Source organism: the organism of the source record quoted next, unplaced genomic scaffold, assembly GCF_019419815.1.
Source record: "Pyrus x bretschneideri cultivar Hongxiangsu unplaced genomic scaffold, Pyrus_bretschneideri_v1 Contig40, whole genome shotgun sequence".
Classification (NCBI taxonomy): Eukaryota; Viridiplantae; Streptophyta; class Magnoliopsida; order Rosales; family Rosaceae; genus Pyrus; species Pyrus x bretschneideri.
Window position 1 is genome coordinate 980,940 of NW_025999724.1, and position 22,548 is coordinate 1,003,487.

At 36.9% G+C, this 22,548-nt stretch overlaps 3 protein-coding genes across 6 annotated transcripts; 2 read left to right on the forward strand and 1 right to left on the reverse strand.

The window, feature by feature from the left end:
* Positions 1 to 1,448: 1,448 nt before the first annotated feature.
* Positions 1,449 to 6,177, forward strand: LOC125469074 (probable L-gulonolactone oxidase 6). The gene is made up of 4 exons (XM_048565970.1): positions 1,449 to 2,225; positions 4,424 to 4,679; positions 5,067 to 5,168; positions 5,271 to 6,177. Exons 1-4 carry the CDS (start codon positions 1,530 to 1,532, stop codon positions 5,993 to 5,995), a joined length of 1,779 nt encoding a protein of 592 aa, XP_048421927.1. The 5' UTR covers positions 1,449 to 1,529; the 3' UTR covers positions 5,996 to 6,177.
* Positions 6,178 to 11,349: 5,172 nt separating this feature from the next.
* On the forward strand, positions 11,350 to 16,386 carry LOC125469152 (heterogeneous nuclear ribonucleoprotein Q-like). 4 transcript variants are annotated; one of them, XM_048566214.1, is made up of 9 exons: positions 11,350 to 11,547; positions 12,352 to 12,826; positions 12,936 to 13,052; positions 13,155 to 13,295; positions 13,390 to 13,566; positions 14,166 to 14,379; positions 15,453 to 15,634; positions 15,709 to 15,794; positions 15,888 to 16,386. In XM_048566214.1, exons 2-9 carry the CDS (start codon positions 12,425 to 12,427, stop codon positions 16,018 to 16,020), a joined length of 1,452 nt encoding a protein of 483 aa, XP_048422171.1. In that variant the 5' UTR covers positions 11,350 to 11,547; positions 12,352 to 12,424; the 3' UTR covers positions 16,021 to 16,386. The 4 variants fall into 4 exon arrangements, with proteins under 4 accessions (XP_048422171.1, XP_048422169.1, XP_048422172.1 ...); XM_048566212.1 differs by having other exon boundaries at positions 12,365 to 12,826; XM_048566215.1 differs by having other exon boundaries at positions 12,365 to 12,826; positions 14,172 to 14,379.
* A 4,438-nt stretch (positions 16,387 to 20,824) lies between these two features.
* Positions 20,825 to 21,672, reverse strand: LOC125469149. Its single transcript, XM_048566202.1, has one exon. It carries the CDS (start codon positions 21,457 to 21,459, stop codon positions 20,998 to 21,000), a length of 462 nt encoding a protein of 153 aa, XP_048422159.1. The 5' UTR covers positions 21,460 to 21,672; the 3' UTR covers positions 20,825 to 20,997.
* Between the last annotated feature and the right edge of the window lie 876 nt (positions 21,673 to 22,548).

Genomic DNA, 22,548 nt, shown 5'->3' on the forward strand with positions numbered 1-22,548 from the left:
GGATTATTGCACATTGATTAGTGCTTTCTTTCTTGAGTTCATCGTATCATCATTTGAGAAGGTGACGACTTCATCACGGCAGCATGAAAAATGGGGGTAGTTGCCTTAAGTAGCTTTCATCTACGACTTGATAAAAGTCGGCATAATCACATCACTATATTAGATATGGTGAGTACGGTGTACCTCATCACATCATTTTATCTTCTCGTATATATTAAACCCATTCTGGAACCCTAATTTAATAATAAAACAAGGAATCTCTTAACACACACACATATATATATATATATATAGTTATAATTGATGCAAAAGTGTGATGACCAGAACCACTTAAGCCACCACAAATTCCACAAAGAAGAAATACCACTACACTGTTGCCACACTACAGAAACAACTAGTCTTGTGGAGCACTAGTGCCGTATTGGTTTTGAAATACTTCTGATAGGGTTTCCACCTGTTTAGTATTATTGGTTCGCATGCACTCCACTCATCATATAAATTATAATGCAGTAGTATCCAAGTTGAACAACAACTGTCTTCGCTTCCCTTTCCCCACTCTTTATCTGTCTATGTACTTCAACAGTTCATTCGTTTGGAAGGTACCATGCACTAATTGCAAAGCAACAAACACTCCGTGGATTTCAAGCTAAAGAACATGATTCAGATGTTTCAATTAATGACCACACCTGTCTGCATGTGACGATGCCAAACCGACAATATCAAGTTTGGAAAAAAGGAGCATGATCTTTGCCTTGTAGTTATAATATCTGGTTGATCAACTCCTAAGTGCCAACTAGAATTGAAATAAAAATAAATAAATAAATCGATATCACCTATATATATATATATATATATATATATATATTTAGCCAAAATGATCCTTGAAATTTGCATAACTTCTCACTTTGGTCTCTGAGATTAGAAATCGATAGAATTGGTCCTGAGTTTGTCTACAATCAATCATTTTGGTCATTCCATAAAAAATCTCCTTAAAATAAGAATAAAATGACAAAAATATCCTCAATTTTAGTCAAATTATTTTGGCCTGTTCAATTCAAAAAAGTTTCTCTCTTTGTTTATTAAATTGAGAGTAATTTTGTCATTTTGATCCTTATTTAACATAATTTTTCACCCAATGACCAAAATGATTGATAGTGGATAATTAATCTCAATGACCACTTTTATTGATTTCAAATCTCAGGGACCAAAGTAAGGAGTTATGCAAATATTAAGATCATTTTAGTTAAAAAGCCATATATATATATATATATATATATATATATTATGTTATAAGTATGATAAACCGATAATATTAACTTTAAGTTTATCCTTCATGTATTGTCCACAAAGCATTCCAAACTTTAAAAGTTTTTAGATTTCGTGCTAAGTATATATAAACAAGTTTATAAGTCATATATATATATATATATGTATGTATGTATGTATGTATGTATGTATGTATGTACCTGCTAAGGGGTACATATAAATATATGCTTCAAGACCAAGAAATTTGAAGAACCACATCAATCATGTCTTTGTTATACACAAACTCAGTCAAGTTGGGGATCCTTCTCCGATCAATTTGTCTATTCATATTGTCATTCTCGGTATGTATTTCAACCCCTCCAGAGGCCCACATAAAGTGTTCATCATCAACCAACACAAACTGCACCATCACAAACTCCTACGGCATCTTCCCCGATCGATCGGTTTGTCGAGCAGGCAGCGTAGCATATCCTTCGGATGAGGAAGAACTAATTTCAGTAGTGGCCAATGCAGCAAAGAAGAAAACCAAAATGAAGGTGGCAACTCGTTACTCTCATAGCATTCCAAAGCTGGTTTGTCCAAGTGGGGAAGATGGGTTGATCATAAGCACCAAGTACCTCAATCGTGTGGTGGAGATTGATGCTGAAGCAAAGACCATGACATTGGAGAGTGGTGTGACTCTTAGGCAGCTTATCAGTGAGGCTGCCAAGGCAGGGCTGGCCTTGCCTTATACACCATATTGGTGGGGTTTAACCGTTGGAGGTTTATTAGGGACTGGGGCACATGGTAGTACATTGTGGGGCAAGGGAAGCTCGATTCATGATTATGTGGTGGGACTTACAATTGTGAGTCCAGGAGGCCCTGCGGATGGTTATGTCAAGGTCCGAAGGCTCAATGATGGTGATAAAGATCTTAATGCAGCTAAGGTTTCACTTGGAGTCCTAGGAGTAATTTCCCAGGTATTTTTTATTACTGTTTTTGGCATTCCTAAAGAACTATTCATGTGCAAGAAGGCATACATATTTAGAACAAAAATGCTACTCTTACCACATTTTCCATATTATATTTGTACCATATCTCTAATAGAGATGAGACTCACATGTAGTAGTGGGTCATACCTCTATTACCGAGATGATACAAATTAAGTATCTATTACAGAAGTGATGTAAATTAGGTATAAACAAAGTAATAAATGTAGCATTGCTATGTTCAAAATAACCAATTCATATTTATAAAGAAGCACCAAAGTCCATCTACTGGACAACCATGGAAGCTGAACTTCATATTTAATACCCATGGTTTGAGGGGCACACCCTAGGCCGTACGGCTTTGGCTGGTACACCTACGGAAATTAACTAAATTAGCTTATCTAATACTTAATGAAAATAGTGAGGATATCATATTTTTTGTATCGAATTTATATACAAGCAATGTCAATTAATGAATCTATTTCATTAGATATTGGTTATATGTATCACTTGTCACATAAAAAGGCACTCTAATGTAGTATAAATTAATAACCAATAAAAGGAGTTTTAAACTGTACCAAATGACGCATCTCGACAAAGAGAAGGTATCAAATGATAACCTTAAAGAACAAGAAAATTAGAATATACCAGAAGTAAGATAAAACGTTAAAGTTTATTGATTGAAAAGTAAGAAAATTCTCAGGAGACTATTTTTTCATCACATTGGTACCATTATATATGACAAATGACGTGCACATGTTATGTCAATTATTAAGTTTATCTCTTTTTTTTTTTAAAGAAATTAAGTTTATCTCATTGAAAATTGATTATATATCACAATTTTGCTTTATCATGTGGTACAACATGTGTGGTCTCCTTAACATATTTCTTGACATTATGAACAATGACCAGCTATAACACTTTAAAGGTGATTTATATAGTTCTAACTTTCTAGGACTAGGAGTAAAACAGTAAAAGAGTTCAACAAATAACTAAATACCAAAAAAGTCCCAAAGTTAGAATGCTAAAAAACATTATAAACTACAGAATTCGGCCCCAAAAACCCATTAGTCACGCCAAAGAAATAGGTTGAATTCTTGACCTTGTTTTCTTTATCGGTTCAATCGGATACTAGAGCTAAAATCTGCATAGATTTCTTTTGTTACCGAATTTGAACTTTTTAACTTGATCTTTGATTCATTCCGTCATTTAATCTACGTCATATTTTTGGAACAAAAACTTGCACCATGAAAAATGCTTATTTTACTGCCCTGTGATAATGGGATCAGTTATTTACTGGGATTAGTCCTATGTGAGATACAGTGGGGAAATGTATGATTAATATTAGGATAGGTCACATATATATATATATATATATATCAAGAAACGTTTTAATTAATAATTTACTTCGAGTAAAATTACTTGCAAACACCAGCCATGACAGTAGCGATGATGACCATGACCACCGAAAAAAAAAAAAAGAAAAGAAAAAGGCCAGTTTATATTTTGGTCGACAGATATAGTCGATCGTTACTTAAGTTTATAATAATTTAAGTTGCTATCATAACCTTGTAATGTTTCATTTACTTTCCAGCCAAATACAAAAATAAAGCAAATTAGGGAAAAGGACAATTGGTGGAAATCATTGATAGTGTGTTACCCTGTCATCACTCACCCCATCAAAATACTAGATGGAGGTCATTTTTTGTCTTTAATTGCAAACTAAATCAAACTTCAAAGCATCTTTATAAACTATAAAGATTTGATGGAAATCAAACTGAACTAAAGGCACACAAATCTAGATATATCTATTCTATATATTAACAAAATAAGAACTTCAACCAAAATTTTCATAAAATAACAGTTATAACACTTTATACATAATTGAATTTAATTAAACATGAATAAATACGTCAATCAACTAATAAAAGCAAAAAAAGTTGAAAGAAAAATCACGTCTCCCAGACTCCCACTTCAACCCCCACTCCCTCCCCTTCTTCCACGCCCCAATTTCTTTAATAACAAATAATATTAAGAGAGATAATTATTTTAATGACAAATAAAAAAACAAAAAAATCTCAAGTGGCGAAATTATGCTGGTTGTTAGTAAGAAACCTCTCAATAAAATATATAAGCAACATGTTTCATGCTGTAGAGACTAAAATATGCTCTCTCTCTCTCTTGGGTAGGTTACTCTAAATTTGCAACCCATGTTTAAGCGATCCATCACTTATCTGAGCAAGGACGATTCAGATTTGGGAGACCAAGTAGTTAGGTTTGGCAAGGAACACGAGTTTGCAGACATCCTATGGTACCCTAGCCAGCACAAGGCAGTCTATCGGATGGATGATCGAGTCTCCACCAATACCTCTGGCAATGGCTTATATGACTTCATTCCTTTTCGAGACACACCTTCCCTTGCTCTTGCAGTTGTCAGAACGACAGGTTTGCATACTATATATGTATATAGTTAACCACTTAATTACTAATTAGTGTGTAGAAAAGCAACATTACATTTCAAGATGTTACGATTCATATATATATTCCATAGTGTGTTGTTATTAGAACTCCAAAAGATCATTATGCACTCCTCCTAATTACATTTTTTTGTACGTTCTTAGAGTCCAAATAATTATTTTAGAGTGTTAATGCAGTTCCCTTTATAAAACTTATGTGACAACAAAACATGTCAAAATAATGAATTGGATTAATTGATCCCAAATGTGACAACAAAACATGTCAAATTGTAGATATCAATTCAGAGTGTGGCACCGTAGCAAAAAATGTTTCAATTTTATTTATCCATGTGTCTTTATCTTGTTATTATAATAGAGGAGAATCAAGAATCCAAGAGTGATGCTGATGGGAAATGCACTGGTGCGAAGTTGGTTACATCTACACTCATTAAAAGTGCTTATGGTTTAACAAACAATGGTATGCACTCTGCCTGGTATTTCCTGCTTTTCTTGCTTAATCATTCTGCACTCCATTTCTAAAGCAAAAAAAGTACTTCCAAATAATATTAACTTCAAACAGGTCTGATTTTTACCGGCTATCCTGTTATTGGATATCAGCACCGGCTTCAATCATCAGGGACTTGCCTAGATAGTCTTGAGAATTCAAGAATCACAGCGTGCGCATGGGATCCCAAAATCAAGGGTGAGTTTTTTCATCAAACAACGTTCAGCATCAACTTGTCTCTGGCTAAGAACTTCATCCAAGATGTGCAAAAGCTGGTTGAGATTGAACCAAAAGCGCTTTGTGGAGTAGAAATCTACAATGGAATCCTAATGCGTTATGTTACAACCTCAAGCGCTTACCTTGGCAAGCAAAAAGATGCAATCGACTTCGATATCACATATTATCGAAGTAAAGACCCTATGACTCCTAGACTCCATGAAGGAATACTTGAAGAAATAGAGCAACTTGCTCTTGTTAAGTATGGAGCATTGCCTCATTGGGGAAAAAATCGGAACATAGCATTTGATGGAGTGATGAACAAGTACAAGGGTGCTAAAGAGTTCTTGAAGGTAAAAAATGTTTACGATCCAATGGGCCTATTCTCTAGTGAATGGACAGATCAAGTTCTTGGACTTAAGGATGAGGTGACTATAGTAAAGGAAGGGTGTGCACTAGAAGGGTTGTGCATCTGCTCAGAAGACATTCATTGCGCCCCAAGCAAAGGCTATTTCTGTAGGCCTGGCAAAATCTTCAACGATGCAAGGATTTGTACCCCTGTGATTACGAACCATGCTAATTAACTAGTTAATGTCACATCGTCGATAATGTAATTTGATTGAGAGGGTTTTGCTTGCAGTACTAGTTGTTCTTGTTTGTTAAATTGCCTTCTGTTGACTGTTGTAGTAACTGAATAAATTAAACATCCTCTAAGTAAAGGTAGCAAGCTTGGAAGAATAAGCATATATACACCAGTCTTCCCAGATGTTATTTTCTCCTTTCTCTAAACAGTCAAGAAGCAGTACCAGAAAACTGCTCATAAGCTTTGGAACAAGACGTCAATATATAGTCTATTCCAATTGTGCCCAAAATTCCATTCCATGAAGCAAAATGACCATATGATTATAAAGAAAAAAAGTAATAATGAGGATCCATTCTGTTGTGGTATGAATTTAGAGAGAGGGAAGAGAGGGAAATCGGCAGAGCATTGTGATATTTCTGATGTTTTGTATCTTTATATATACGCTAGTAAGGAAGAGAGAAATTTGTTGTCTAAGTAATACAAACATTAATAGAAAAGATCTTCTAAATCTCATAGGATTCTTATATAATCTCTATTTAGGATTTGCACAATCACACATGTAAGCTATAATTCTAATTTTGTTAATACCACTGGACAATATAGGACAGTGACATGCCCCACAATCAGGTTGGATAAGCCTGAAAGGGTTATCAGCGGGTAATTAGGTATGAAGTTAGAATAGAACCAGACAGCAGCTAATTTCCCCACAAAACATACCTAAGCATGAATTAATTGTATTAGTCACATGTGGTAATTTTTGTTAATTAACTCTTATTCGAGAATAATAGTGACATCCAAACACCAATGTAGGACACCACCATTCGGTAAACTCCAACCGAAACTGGGTAAACTCCAACCGAATTTGGTGCATCCCTGCCAAAGTAGGACACCACCATTCGGTAAACTCCAACCGAAACTGGGTCTATACCGTTCGATAGCTCATAGCCGAATTGCTGGGATACCTTTCTCTCACAAGTGTGGTTAGCAGATCCGAGAATTTGGTAAACTTTTGCTCTCTATACTAGGGCTGGAAAAAATCCCGAACCGTACCGAAAAAATCCCAATCCCAAACCGATCTCGAACCATTCGGTACTGGAATTGGTCTCATATTTTTCTTTGTTCGGGAATCCCAAACCGATATATATATATATATATATACACACATATATATTATTTAATTAACCATTCCTCTGCCCAATAACCTTTGGGAATCCAAACCGATATAATCATATATACATATATACATATATATATATATATATATATTATTTAATCAACCCTTCCTCTGCCCGATAACTTTAATCAACCATTCCTTTGCCCGATAACCTTTCTTTACTGGTTTTTCCTTTTTTTATTCTTTCTTTATCTCATGACTCATTGTTTGTCATCTTCACTAACCTTTCTTCTTTATTTTATTTCTTGATAACTCGCACTCTCATCCCACAGACAGCCACACACTCTCTCTCTCCCTCCACGGAGTCCCTGAAATGCAGAAGCAAGCTCAAGGCCTCCAAATGCTTTCTCAATTTTCAAAAGCAGCCACCCCTGCAGCCTGCTCTTCCCAAAACACCATACCCATTGCAGCATTCGTCTGAGGAACCCAATCATTCTTCCAAGACATCAGATCCATCACTCAAGCCTGCAAAGTAGAGTAGCCTTCTGATGGCAATTTCATTTGGCAAGACATGGAGAAGCTCACACATCGATGATGGTCGATACCTGATTCTGTTCGATGCACTTCGCAAAGCCTTCCAACTCCCGAAGGCAACAAAGACAAGCCCAGGAATGAGAGGATGAAGATGGGGGTGGGAAGGTCGACGAATCTAAGATAAGGTGTGGTCGTGTGGGCTGGCAAGGAAAGTGGGAGGTCTATGAATCCCGAACCATACTGAAATCCTGAAAAGATTTCGAGAATCCCAAAATTCGGGAATACCTTCATTTCAGTTCGGTTTTGGTTTTCAAAACTCTGTCCCGAAAAAAATCGATTTGGGATTTGGGATCCCATTTTTGGTTTGGGATCCTATATCGAACCAACCCTACTCTATACTGCTACTTCAGGAGCAATATAAAGTTATGGAAGGGCGAGAAAGATTTTCTCTAGTCAAAATTCAATCAGACGTAAACTTAAGAATTGTATCTATTCATAGACATAAAAAGGTTTCAATCATGTCTTGCTTCGGGCAAGAATTCATTTTTGCATGATTGGAAATGATCCATATCAACAGTGAGGTACTTCCATTTGATATGCTTAAGGCATAAGTTTTCAAATGAAGATCATGGCAAATGCTTATTAGCTCTTCCATACCATAACTGGCTACAATGATTTTGCAACTAGTCGTAGTCAAGCGGGGTGTCACGTCTTGTATCCACATTAAGTAGTTTCTTGATTGAAACTTCCAAATCAGTGAAATTGAACTTGTTACGGTTCGACAATACACTGAATGACGGAACACAAGAATGTGATTGATGCTTTAGGAAATAAAATTTCCATAAATAGCAAAGTTAGAACAATCAGGTTTTAAGACATGATTTGGTTTAAACGGATTTAAGCATAGTGAACATCGGGTCTCAACATTAGTGTTGCGCGTTAAGAAACTTCAGGTTTCTATGGCACTTTTCTGCAACTTCGGGTTCGGAAGTATAAACTTCAAGTTCATAATACCTGCAAATAAACACAGTATATACAAGACATAATATAAAGCAAAAGAAAACAAATATATTAATAGTGGGTACCTTTGGGACCATTTGTGTAAAAGTTTAGGGAAATGCCCTATAAATAGTATAGAGCTTTAGGTCCAAAAATTATTATTTTAATTGGCTTGGCCGCCGGCCAGGGAGAAAAAAATTGGGTTAATAGAATCCAAACCCAAATATGGGCTGAGAAAGAAAAAGTGAAAACTAAATCCTGATTTATAGGGTTTAGGATTTCATATGGGCTAAGTAAATAGGCCCAAAAAAACACTTTTTTTTTTTCACACGAATTGGACTGCGGGTCTAACTGGATGAAAAATAGAAAAAATAAAAAAATAAATAAAAAAAAAGTAGCCTGAAAGCCCAAATATTTTTTTTTGAGGCATGAGCCCAAGTCCAGAATAGGTTGCTAGGCTAGCTGCTAATGCAGCAGGTCTAAAACCAAAACGGGCCAAGAGGTTCTAGGCCCAAACTGGGGCTGTGAGCCTTTTGATATCCAAGCCCAGGAACGCTGGATTTGGGTTTCGACTGGAAACCTCGACGGTGGCTGCTGCTGGCGACGGCGCAGACACCAGAACAGTGTCGGATATCGATCTCAGATGAGGAGAGCCAGGGTTCGTTCTGGAACCCTTAGTTTCAAGATTGAGATATATTCTCAATGTCGGAGTCACGAGGAACACGGTTGGGGAAGCTCTAGGAATCGCGATCTGTGTCTAAAAAAAATCCGACGAAATGTTTTGACCGGGAAAATCGATCTTCATCGTCGAGATCGAAGGTGGTGGACAACTTCTGGCATCACCACAATCCTGCAATCGCCGAGATTTGGTGACGGGTGCGGCTGCTGGCGTAGTCCTCGATTTCGTCGAAGTGCAAGGGGCTAGGGGAAGAAGACGTTCTAAACAACGTCGTTCTGTGCTGGGGCCAAGAGCTGTGTGGCTTAACTAGGCTTGGCGCAGCCGTGGGCTGCAAGCCATGGTTTAGACACAGGTCTAGCGCGAGCTCGGTGCTCAAGCATTGGGCTCTCATAGATTAGGCCCAAATTTGAAACATATATATCCATGTTTTCAGGCCCTACTTGAGTTATAGGGGTTTCTTCTTTCTTTTTCCTTGCTTATTCACACATATTCAATTCACACAATAGCAATATTATGAATGTAATGCATAAACAATTTATGTAGGATCTAAAATCCATAAATCGTAAAATTGGGTCATGCATTATGGTGAAGGTTCATGCAATCAGACTAAAAAAACATCAAGATAAATACCGTTGTTTTAGAAGAACCTGGATTGCGTGATGAATATTGTGAACGGGTTTGTAGAAATTATTTCTTCAATTTCGACTCTCATCTTCAAGTTTGTATCACATTCAACATAAGAAAAAAAAATTGAATCAATAAAAGTATATGAATTCAATAAAATCAAAATTTAGTCAATTAAAAATAATTGAAAGTAATACTCCCCTAATTGAAGATGAATAAATTATCTTTAGCACAGCGTGAAGAGCATGCTGATAACGTGTTGTGACCTATATTTAGCTGAGGTGTGCAACATGGAGAGAAAGAGGGTGGAGAATGGACTTGAGGAATTGTGTGTTAATTCCCCAATCCTTGTGCCTTTATTTATAATAATAAGGAGCAGAGAAACTTGTTCTCCAAGTGATACAAAGTGTATTAGGAGAGATCTTTTAGATCCCAAGGATTCCTAATCTATCTCTACTTAGGATTTACACAATATGTATTAGAACATATGTCACATCAAAACAATTGTTTTAACCTCAAAATTTTTGCTAAAAAGAGAGTATATTCTTACAAGAAAAGACTATCGGGGTCTAATTTGAACGCATCGTCATCATGAGTATTTATGTATAAAAAGAACTTATTTGGTGATGCCAAAATAACCTAGAAAGAGAGTCGCACATGTGTTCCCATGCTTAGCTTCGCATATAACTAACATTCATATTTTTTTTGTATCACCTAGATCTTCACTTAGTGATATCTCTCTTTTTAGTTTACAAAGAAATCTCACTTTCGAATCTCTCATACCACACAAATTTAAAATTAAAAAAAAAAATGTAATCAATGGTGATATTGTCATTTCATAATAAGGAAAATATGTTACTTGTCCACACGTATGTAAATTGTTGATGTAGAAATGGTAGTCGTTGATTGGGGTAAAACCAGCGCCATTTAGTGATGCAATTGACATGTATGCAAACATAGTAACTTTTGATGCATAAATGGTAGTCGCTAATTGGTGCAGTACTCGCACCATTTAGTGAAACTACCCACGCGTATACCGAAATCGTTAATGCATAAGTGGTAGTAGTCATTGACTGGTGTAAGCCTCACACCATTTTGTATGCAAGTACCACATGTACATAACTGTACTTAGCATAATTTTCAAAATAAAATTAAAAAAATGTTATTCTTATGATCTATTTATATTATTATTTGTATTATATCTTTAATAAAGATAAGACCTATATATGTTGGTGGGCTCTTTCTATATTAGAGAAATGATACAAACAGACAGTAAATAAAACACTGCTGAAATAAAATTCAGCTAGACAAGCCAAAAGACAACGTGTCACATTTTCATTCGTCAAGAGAAAACTGTCTCACAAATATATAATGTCAACGCAACATTTCGCATTTCTTTCTTGACACTCTCTTTCCCAAATAGGGAAATTTGGGAAACGAAAACCCAATTCGGGGCTCGTCGGATAGCAACATAAAGCACAACACGCAGACACACAGCACTCGAGTTTCTGCCCCTCTTCTTCCTCAACTCAGTACGAGAAACAAGGCCAAACGTCAAAATCCCCAACACCCAAATCTTTGCTCCCAGAATCACACCACACTGGTACGCCGCAAAGTCTCACTCTTTTTTTCAATTTTCTGATAACTTTGCAGTAACCGGAGTTGCCTTTGCCTTTGTATTCTGATTCGCTTTTGAGACTCTGACGGCCTTAAAATCTATGATTTTTTTTTTGTGGGTTTTGTTCACCTGTCTCTGTGCTAATTGATCCTCCATTGGAGGTCCCTGATAGGCATAGAATGGATTGCCCTATTGGGGTTTTCAGACAGATAGAGGGTTTTTCTTGGATAAGTAGATTGAAACTCTATTGGGTTTTTGTCTCCTGGAACAGTTTCATCAATTGGGTTCTTGGGTTTTACTCAGATGAACTTTTTATTGCCCCCTTTGAACTAAGTATATTGCTTTGAGAATTGCCAGAGATGGGTTGCCCAAGTCTGTAATTTAATATGTATTGGAAAGAAAGGGTTTGGTTTTCTTTCTAATCTAATTTGTTTTTAGATTTGGGAATCCTTGAATGTGAAAATTTTGGAGATTAATTCTGCATAACCCTTTAAACATAGTCTAGTTTTAGCTTCTTGTGCTCAGTTTGCTTGATGGATTCGCGACGTAAGGAAATAAAACTTGGATTTGATAAATGGTCTGTAGTTGGTGTGGCAATAATAAGGTTCCTCTGTTGTTTCTCAGAAACCGTGGGGTGCAGAGGAAAGTTGGCAAGTTTTAATGCACTTGTTGCCCGCACAGCACCAAATTAATTTTACACTTTCCTCCTACATATAAACTACTATTTGGTGTTTTTAAGAAGAGTATATGACATATGCTCATGGGGTGGGTGCAAATCCATAATAATAGTGTGAGCTTGCAGCTTATTCAGCTGACCATTGGGTTAGTTATTGGATGACAAAAGTTGGTGCGTGAACCAGACATGGCAGAAGGAGCGGAAGTTGAGGACCGGGTGGATCTGGATGAGGACAACTTCATGGAAGAGATGGACGATGATGTAGATGAGCAAATAGATGAAGATGGAGTAGATGGAGGCAGTGATGAAAATGTGGAGGAGCATGTTGAAGAAGCACATGAAGATCCTGCAACAAAGGCTAGCGACACAGATCACCCACCCAAACCAGATGAAAGCCACAATGCTGGTGAATTTGTGGAAGATGGAGAGAAACCTTCTAGTCCTGTCAATGAAGAGGAGAAAGAGAAGCATGCACAACTTCTTGCCCTTCCCCCCTATGGGTCTGAAGTTTTCATTGGTGGACTTCCTAAAGACACTTCGGAAGAAGATCTGAGGGATCTATGTAATGAAATAGGCGAAATTATTGAGGTCAGAACTTTGAGCTCTTGTGCTTGTGACATTTTAACCTTATGTTTGGGGTAGACTGGAGTTGGAGTTGTATTTTCTGTGAGGATTTCATTCTTTAATTGTTTTCCAGGTAAGATTAATGCAAGACAGGGAAACTGGTGAAAGCAAGGGTTATGCATTTATAGGATTTAAGACTAAAGAGGTTGCACAAAAAGCCATTGAAGAGTTGCATGGTAAAGTATTCAAGGTAGTGATGTTTTTCTTTTGTAGTGTTGTGTACTATCATCTTTATTCCTTTTTAAGATAGTTCCAACGTGATTAACACCTATATTGTGTTTCATCTATGCAGGGTAAAACCTTAAGATGTTCACTTTCTGAAACTAAATATAGATTGTTCATTGGTAATGTTCCAAAAATCTGGACCGAGGATGAGTTTCGTAAAGTCATTGATGAGGTTGGTCCTGGAGTTGAGCACATTGAACTAATAAAGGTTAGATTTGTTAATCCATCTGTAGTCATGTTCATATAGAGATTAATGCTGCTTGGATTAATATTCTTATGGAATTATATTTGGCTAATTGCAGGATCCTCAAAATGCAAGCAGAAATCGTGGTTTTGCTTTTGTTTTGTATTATAATAATGCCTGCGCTGATTATTCAAGACAGAAAATGTCGAATTCAAATTTTAAGCTGGATGGAAATACCCCAACTGTTACCTGGGCAGATCCAAAAAGTACTCCTGATCATACTGCTGCAGCTCAGGTATACTCCAATTTCTAATTGAATGAATATCCAGTTTCAGGGGCTTAATAGACAAGTTCAAAGTTTTTGTTTTTGTTTGGAAAACTTAAAAAAGAAAATATTTCCAAAGATTAATCTATTATGTCTGAACTGCATCTGGTAGCATATCGATGCAAGTGAGTAGTTTATAAGAATCTGTGCAATGTGAGCATGATAGTAATGCCCCAAAACTTGGAAATAAATTCTTTTTCTTCTTTTTATCGAAGTTTTTCTTTATTGGAAGTGTATTTTATTTGCAAGTTTATTTTAATGTTTAGTGAGGGATTTTTTTGATTTTCAGAAATTAAAGAGTGAAGAGCCGAAATGAGTTATTGGCATTTCATATTAGTATAGAGATATACTCTAGTTATATTTTTAAATCGTTAAATTCATATGAGTCACAGTTTGACTTGATATGAACTTAGTTAATTTGTTTAAAAACTTTGATGGAGAATTTAAAACTCAGTTGCTCATTTGCTTGAAGTTTAAATGTCACGTTTTTCTTTCTATTTAAAATTTTCAGATTATGTTACTGCCTACGAATTGACATTTTCTTTCTGGTATGTTGTTTCTTTTACAAGTCCCAGGTGAAGGCTCTTTATGTGAAAAACATACCTGAGAACACTAGCACTGAGAAGCTGAAGGAACTATTCCAGCACCATGGTGAAGTAACAAAAGTGGTTATGCCACCTGGAAGAGGTGGTCAAGGAAAACGAGATTTTGGCTTCATCCATTTTGCTGAAAGGGCAAGTGCACTGAAGGCTGTCAAAGACACTGAGAAATATGAAATTGATGGTACGTATTTTGCACTACTTCAGGGGCTTTTTGAGAATCTAAAATCGAGCAAGATAAAACTCTATTTAGAAATTGTTCTTGGTAGTTTTTAGTTTGATGCAATGTCATCGATGCATCTTTTAACTTACATGCAGCTTGCACTAAGTTAAGTGTATACAGTTGATGATTTTGGAACTCCTTAACTAAAGAAACTAATAAATCTAGCTAAACTTGTTATGGAAATTCTATCAGTTGGTTTTACATCTAAAGTCAAGTGTATGGAGGGGTGTCCTTGTTTTGAGATTGATTTTTTGTTGGGTAGAGATTAGGGGCCTGAGGCCCAAAGATGCAGAAACTAACTGCAAGAGGAACAAACAGCCCTAGGCCTGTGAATACGAATAATGCTTTAGAAAAGGATTATACTCATGCCTGTAGGGGGTGCACTCATAATGCTACAACCACAGGCCTGAAGATATCCCAAAGTGGGTAAGCTAATCCACCACACAACCATCTCCTGGTAAATTTGTGAAATAATGAAATAACATAGGGGGTTAGTTCATAATGTTTTAAGAATTGGTGTTTCGTGTCAGGATTCATGGCGTGGAATGAAATGCTATATGATTTGGTTTGACATAGGAACTCATGGTGGAAGCATTAACTCTACTGTCCATTCTTTTCATCATTGCGGTTAAAGTTACTTCAATTAAATCAAATGTGAAACTTGTATTCCTATTATATTATAACAAACATATGGAACTTAAAAAATTTGTGGCTTCCATTAGGAACTCTCTCTTAAAATTTTAGAAATAACAGCTTGTAGGCTTGTAAATATCATGGTTATCTTAAAAAATGAAAAAGGCCTAAGGTTAAATGCTTTGTTTGCTTGTGCAAAGCTACTTAATGTGGATAATAATCAATAATCAATAGAGAGCTGGTCTTAGTTGAAAATGCTTCTTTCTGTTACATATGTTTATTTGATTTTTGTATAAAGTATCATGAGTTGGTCGAAAGACACAGGTCTGAAACGTCCTCTTTATTTCTTTGTTGAGTTCATAGTGTCTCCAAAATTAATATTCGAAGCTATTTGTTTATAGGTCATCCACTGGAAGTTGTCCTTGCGAAGCCTCAGACTGAGAAGAAACCTGATGGGGCTTATCCGTACAATGCAGGGCCTCATGCAAGCCACCTTGCACGCCCAGGGTATGGTGGTGGTTATGGCGGAAATCCATACGGCTCAGTGGGGGCTGGATATGGTGTTGCTGCAGGCTTTCAGCAGGTACATCACTGAATTATTTGTCATCTTGTACTTTGGTAGTCTAATTTCTTCTAACCGGTTTTACACGTGAACAGCCAATGATATATGGTAGGGGACCAATGCCTGCAGGAATGCACATGGTGCCTATGGTTTTACCGGATGGTCGAATTGGCTATGTACTGTAAGTTGTCATTTGTTCTCTGGGGGAGGACCTTTAGAATAAAAAATGATAAAATGTACAGAACAATGTCTCATAGAGATTGGTATTGTGCAGTCAGCAGCCTGGTGTACAGATGCCAACTCCTCGACCTCGAAGAGCAGATCGGAGCAATGGTCCAGGCAGTGGACGAGGAGGTGGTGGCAGTGATGAAGGCAACCGTGGTGGCAGAAGGTACCGACCATACTAGCGGGCAGAGGATTGAGGCTGTTTTTGGGATAAAACAAGGAGCATGTGATTGCTTGAAAGACGAATTACCCTAAAAAAGGGGAAAAATAACAGAACCACCTCTCCCTATTCCTTCTTTCTCTTTTCAGTGGAAAAGATGGGGTAGAAAAATGGAAAACAAAAACAAAAAAAGGCTTCTAGGATTAGGAAAAACTGAGGGTTCTATAAGTGAATGTTGGTGTCTCAGCGCAGTTAATGTATGCCCACAAGAAATGTTCAAGACTGATTGACAATCTAGGAATTGTCTCCTGTATAATGTAATGCAATTGTTGGCATTTTTTAATTGACACCTAGCAAAAATCAAAGTTTGATTTTATTGCCGGTACAATGCTACTGCATCCCAATTTTGTTGACACTGCTTTTTTCCTTCTGTCACATTTTGTTTAATAATCAAGGCTCGTTTGGCATTGCTTTTAGAACGGTTAAAAATTCATTTTTGGCTAGGCTTGGTACAATGTTTTGTCGTGCTTCCAACTAAATCATGTATGACAGAATGAGCATGCAAAAGTATTTTTAAACGGGCCTTTAAACTATTTTTGGTGAAAGGATCTTCTCTGGATCCATTTTGTGGGGATCCTAGGGATCCTCATATTATAGTCGTTCATCGTACATCGTGCTGCTAGTTTTTGTCAGGTATTATTTGTGTTTAATTTTAAATAAAAAAATCAAATAATTTCTGACCATATGATACACGATGAATAATTAATATGTGAGGATCTCTAAGATCTCCACAATTTAGATCCGGATGGGATCCAAATTCCTATTTTAGCTGATTACATGACTATTTGATCTGTTATGTAACAATGTGTATCGATGTAATCAACGTATATAGCACGAAAAAATATGGTGCCTCTCGCTTTGCTCTTAATGTATATAGCACGAAAGACATGCATAAAACTTCAAATAGAACAACTACGCTTTTAATTCAGGTTAATGATACAGTGCTATATGAATTCTTTACGTAGGCCTCGTTTCGCACACCATATTAAGCATCAGATAGTATTAATTTGGAGACTTACGTACTAAATAGTCGCTGGACTGACGAGTCCAGTCCAAGTTAATTAGTATGCCGCACACCCGCTAGTTAGTACACTCAAAAAGCTCAGTATAATTAGGGCTGGTTTGGTATTGTTGTGCTTTGAAAAAAAACTGTTTTTGCTGTGATGTGAGAATAAGCAGTTGTGAAATAAAGCAGCAAAATGTTTGGTAAACTTTTTTGTAAGTGTTTTTGAAAAAAAAAAAAAAAAGCAGTATTATAGTGTATGGTAAACTTTTATGTAAACAGATGTGAAAAACAGTCGGTTTTTCAAAGCTGGGTTTTGCAGCTTCTTGTTTTTGGCTTTTTTTCACCAAAAACTGTGAAAAAAAGCTGAAGCTGAATGTTTACCAAACACAAAAACAACTCCCATCTTTTTTTGATACCAGCTTTTTTCAGAATCACCTCAGTACCAAACCAAACCTTAGTCGGCCTCAGAACGACTCGCACCGCTCTTGCGTCTACTCCGTTTTCTCGTGTCTGTTGCTGGAGATTCAGAGCTACTCCCGCTCACACCTGATTGCATCATCTTCCTCATGGGTGTTTTCTCGTTTCATCTTCATCGTCTTCCTCTTGTTGCAATTTTCCTTTTTTTTTCTTCTTTTTTTTCTCTTTTTCTCTCTCTGTCATGTTTCCTTTAGTTTGTGATTTTTTCTATTTGATGGATTTGTGATTCTTGATAATTTGTGATTTTTTCTGTTTGATGTATTAGTTTGTGATTTTCGTTTTGGTATGGGTTTCAAAGGGATCTCGAATCTCCGAGCACTTCTCCCCTGTTCATCCTTCTTTGGTTTCTTTTGATTTATTTTATTTTTTTATTTTTTTGTCGAATTTATTTTAATTTAAATTATCATTCCTGAAATACTATTAACAAGTAATTAAAAAATATAACATAATCGATCCTATTAATACGGTGATTAGTCCGATATTTCACCAAACACCCGACTAATTTAATTAGTATTATCCGACAACTATTTATCTTATCTGGCTGAAATAATCAGAACAGTCCAAACTGCTAAACAAGGCCATAATATCATACTAATAAAACAGAATGTCACAGTAATTGTCTACACGTAACATGAAGGTCTTCCTCTATCAGGCTCATGATATTTGGCAACTGTCATAATGAGGGGACCAGCTAACGTTTTGGCAAATTCAAAGTTGTCTGTGGACAAGTCAGTTTGTGGATCAAAATCCAAAATCCAAAATCCAAAGTGGGTTTCGTTTTGTCCTAATTTGCGGATCAGTCACTCAATTACTCCAAAGGGACCCAATTATATAAAGCTGCATCAGATCACAAGAACCAACACACAAATGCTGTCGGTGTGTTGACAACGAAAACACCATTTACCAGAGTAATTCACCATTGCGTTTTTTAACATGTATCAGTTGCACACTTGCTTTGGGCTTCACCTTGCTTTCAGCTTGGTCTCAATTTTCTTGAGCTTGAAATCAGTTTATGATGGATCCAGGACTCGTGCTTTCTACCTCTCAATTGTCGTTCCTAGCTGGGAGTCAGTACACCGACCTCTTGCCACTCAGCTTATCGAGTGTTTCCTCTATGGATTTCATTTGGACACATTCTCTGGCTTTGGGTGGCTCATAAAATACAATTAGTTAGCATTATTTGGTAAGATTATGAGAGAGCACGTAGCACGGGTAGCTTGTCCACCCCCATTTTCTGTTCATCCACTTGCTATGTTGGAGGCAGCTATTTGGGCGGAGGCAGATGGCCCCTTTATTCAAATGTAGACTTTTCTGTTTTACAGTCGTCATGGGCTCCCCTTTTGGGGCTATTTCCTTGTATTTCTTATATGTCGGGTTGTAGTCTTATTTGGTTGTTTTCGATTGTCTTGGACTTTCATAACCCCGTATTAGCTTTCTATTTAATGGAATTAGCTTGTTTGACACACCAAAAAAAAAAAAAAACACACATAGATCAGCATTTGGTCGTTGACAAAGAGTTACTCAAGCAACGGAAATAAAGCAGACAGATGTTTTTTCATATTCTAGTAAATCTGAAGTCCAATTCAAGAAAAGGCCATCCATGCATACCTAATTTGACTGGACAGACAACAAACTTGCTTACGAGAAAACCAAATCATAGATGTCCCATAGAATCAAGTATTTGAGTGTTATGTAAGAAAATACAATAAGAAGTTTAATGAAATGGAGCATCACATCATTTTCCCTACACTTGGAACGCCCAAAAATATTAGGAGCCAAGTGTTGTGGCTACTTTTTCTAGACTCTTCTCGAGATAGTAAGAATTGCACCACTATTTACTTTAATTTAATCACGTAGGTCCGTCATAGAATGACCAAATCTATTTCTACATGGAGTTTTATATCAAAAGAACTCGGTGCAATTTAGAAAGAAGTAGCGATCAGTTCGACAATCATTTCTTAACTTAATACTTCATTACGATTATATAGTTCTCTTATGCGTAACGATTTGTATTCTACGATTTCTAAGAATGAGAAATACATGTATCTTAACATTTGAAGAGTTTCCATCCAAAGGAAAACCCAATGGCAAGACTTGCATTCTTTCTTAGGCATAGAAAGACCAACCAAGTAATGCAAAGTTTTCCGATAACCATTACCCAAAAGGTTCAAACATAGGCAAAGTTAAAGACTAAGAAACACAACAAAAATAAATTATTGAGTGATGAGGATGATAAAGGAGTCCATATTCAACTTTCCAAAGTCAAGAAGTAAGAAACAAGCTTAATTGCGACGCAAGAAAAGGTTTACTACATCATTCAAGAAAGACTAGACTGCCTAAACATTAAGCCAAACAATTCAACACGGCACTTCCTCCACCATATTACTTTATCATATATGGCATGTATGACGGCGGATTTATCTCAATGGAAGAATGAATGTATGGATTTTTAATTAACATGTAATTTTGCTGGTGTTACGCATTAGTTTGAATTTCCATTCTCGTATTTGTAATGTTGTTGCACATTGTTAAACTAAGTCTGTGCTTTCAATTGGAAATTACCTAGTTTGAGTTGAGGACCCTCCCGGTATTGTCCTTCTCAAGATTCGTTAGGCAAGAGAAAGACTGAATCTTGCATGATGCAACGTTGAAAGGAAACTGAATCTTGCATGGGTTTATAAGTAAGTTGGGCTATGTTGAATTTATTTATTAATTAATATGGAGTTGTTACATAATATCTAATATTACGAAATTGGCTTTTAGGGCACACTTCCAACAGGCTACTCACAATATTGTTAATTGGTTTTATGGTGCAACTTCAACTTTCTTCACACTGTTGTCACAGTGGACACTTCAAATTTGATATTTTATTTAGGATGAGAAAAAAAAAATCATTGAATTGTTTAAACCTCTCAAACTAAACCAACATGATTAATATACAAATTTGGCTAGAGCAGTGTGATCCACGCTTTGCATCAAGCTCGATTTCTCATTCACATAATCTTGATGTATTTGGTATAATTATCTTATCATTTGTGCCACATTTGTGTGTCGTATGATGTATCAATTGATAAGTTTATCTCATTGTATGTTGATTAAAAAGAACTTGATTAACTTTGTTTGTTTTTTTTTTTTTTTTTTTCACTAGGAGAGTTTAATATTGATTCAATTTATTTATGGTATAATTATGGATCTCCTAAAATAACATTTTGATAGTTTTAATTAAAACTTTGTTATAAAATATGAAGCATGATTGGAGATGCTCTTACACCAAAGAAAACGATTGAACCAACCTAGTCACCAATTGATCAGTTTAATTTATGTATGCTACAAATTTGAAATTTAAAGCAAACCAAATCACGCACTAAATTTTTGTGCATAAAAATAAGTAAAGGTTAACAAATAATATAATTCACACTAAAAATTAGGAATACATAGAGGGGCATAATTCCAGCCTCAAAGGGCCTTGGAAGAAAGCTCTTGAAGGCGTTTTCCCAACTCATCCAACCTACTACCCCACTCGCTTTTCACACGCAAGGGCCTCACGTTACCATACTCGTCCACACCTTCCTCTTCCCTGTGACTGCCCGCATAGGATGACGACGACGACGGCGGTGCCTTCTTCTTTTTCTTAACGCTCTCTCTGTTTTTCTTCGCCGCTGCTCTCTGCATGGCGAAAAGCACATCCGACCCACTAATTACCTTCTTACCCTCTTCATCTTGCTTTTGCTTTCCTTGTAATTTTGGGTTGGGATTGGATTTGAGTTTTGTGAGGATTGATCGGCCTAAGCCTCCGAGGTCTTGGGATGGCGGCTGAGACTTTGCGGCAATAGAAAGGCGGACGGGGTACGTCGGAGGTGGTTTGGGGATGAGAGGTTGAGATGGTGGTGGCGGGGGCGGGTAGGTCACTGCCCACATGGTGTGGTTTTGGTATTCGGGTTGTGTTGCTGATGGGTTCGCTTTCGGTTTTTATGTTGGCCATACATAATGAATGGGTTGGGTTGTCGGCAAGTTCTAGATGGACTTTCGCTGATCCACGGGTCTAAGTTCGGAGAAAAACTTAAATAGTACGATTACATCGTCCAATAAAATAAAATAAAGACTTGCGTAAATTTTTGTTTAAATATTTTACTGTATGGGCACTAAAGGTCATATGACAATGTATTTGTGCTATATATGAGAGATTTTTCAATATGATCGGCACACGGAGTGGTACACCATGTATCACTATACAAATGGTGAGATATGTGTGTTAAAAAGTTAATAACTTAAAAAATAAAATTTCCCACACTTTTATAAAAACACGTGGTATACTACCCGTGTTCCGGTCACAATAAAAAAACTTAACGCTATATATGTTATTCTCTTCATGTTAGGTCAATACACGTGTGTTGTGATTTTTTTTTGCAGTTTTATCACAAATAGTCCTTGAAATTGACCCTCACCATCAAGATGGTCCTTGAAATTGAAAATCAATCAATGTTGTCACATCCCGGCCCTAGGCGGATCACTTCCCCGACCCGCTCCACTACTGTAGCACGATATTATCCGCTTTGGGCTTACCATTCCCTCATTGTTTTGTTTTTGGGAACTCACGAGCAACTTCCCAGTGGGTCACCCATCATGGGATTGCTCTAGCCCCCTTCTCGTTTAACTTCGGAGTTCCTACGGAACCCGAAGCCAGTGAGCTTCCAAAAAGCCTCGTGCTAGGTAGGGATGAGAATATACATATAAAGATCACTTATTTGGGTAATGTGGGATGTTACAATCCACCCCCCTTAGGGTCTCGAGGTCCTCGTCGGCACACTTCCGGGCATGGATTGGCTCTGATACCAAATTGTCACATCCCGGCCCAAGGTGGATCACTTCCCGGGCCCACTCCACCACCGTAGCACGATATTGTCCGCTTTGGGCTTACCATTCCCTCACGGTTTTGTTTTTGGGAACTCACGAGCAACTTCCCAGTGGGTCACCTATCATGGGATTGCTCTAGCCCCCTTCTCGCTT

Excerpts from the sequence above, each read along its gene's own strand:
- LOC125469074 (XM_048565970.1), top strand. The coding sequence starts at position 1,530 with ATGTCTTTGTTATACACAAACTCAGTCAAGTTGGGGATCCTTCTCCGA. Across the intron at positions 2,226-4,423 it reads TCCTAGGAGTAATTTCCCAG|GTTACTCTAAATTTGCAACC; the intron begins GTATTTTTTATT and ends TCTCTTGGGTAG. Across the intron at positions 5,169-5,270 it reads TTATGGTTTAACAAACAATG|GTCTGATTTTTACCGGCTAT; the intron begins GTATGCACTCTG and ends AACTTCAAACAG.
- LOC125469152 (XM_048566214.1), top strand. The coding sequence starts at position 12,425 with ATGGCAGAAGGAGCGGAAGTTGAGGACCGGGTGGATCTGGATGAGGAC. Across the intron at positions 13,296-13,389 it reads AGCACATTGAACTAATAAAG|GATCCTCAAAATGCAAGCAG; the intron begins GTTAGATTTGTT and ends GGCTAATTGCAG. Across the intron at positions 14,380-15,452 it reads TGAGAAATATGAAATTGATG|GTCATCCACTGGAAGTTGTC; the intron begins GTACGTATTTTG and ends ATTTGTTTATAG.
- LOC125469149 (XM_048566202.1), bottom strand. The coding sequence starts at position 21,459 with ATGTGGGCAGTGACCTACCCGCCCCCGCCACCACCATCTCAACCTCTC.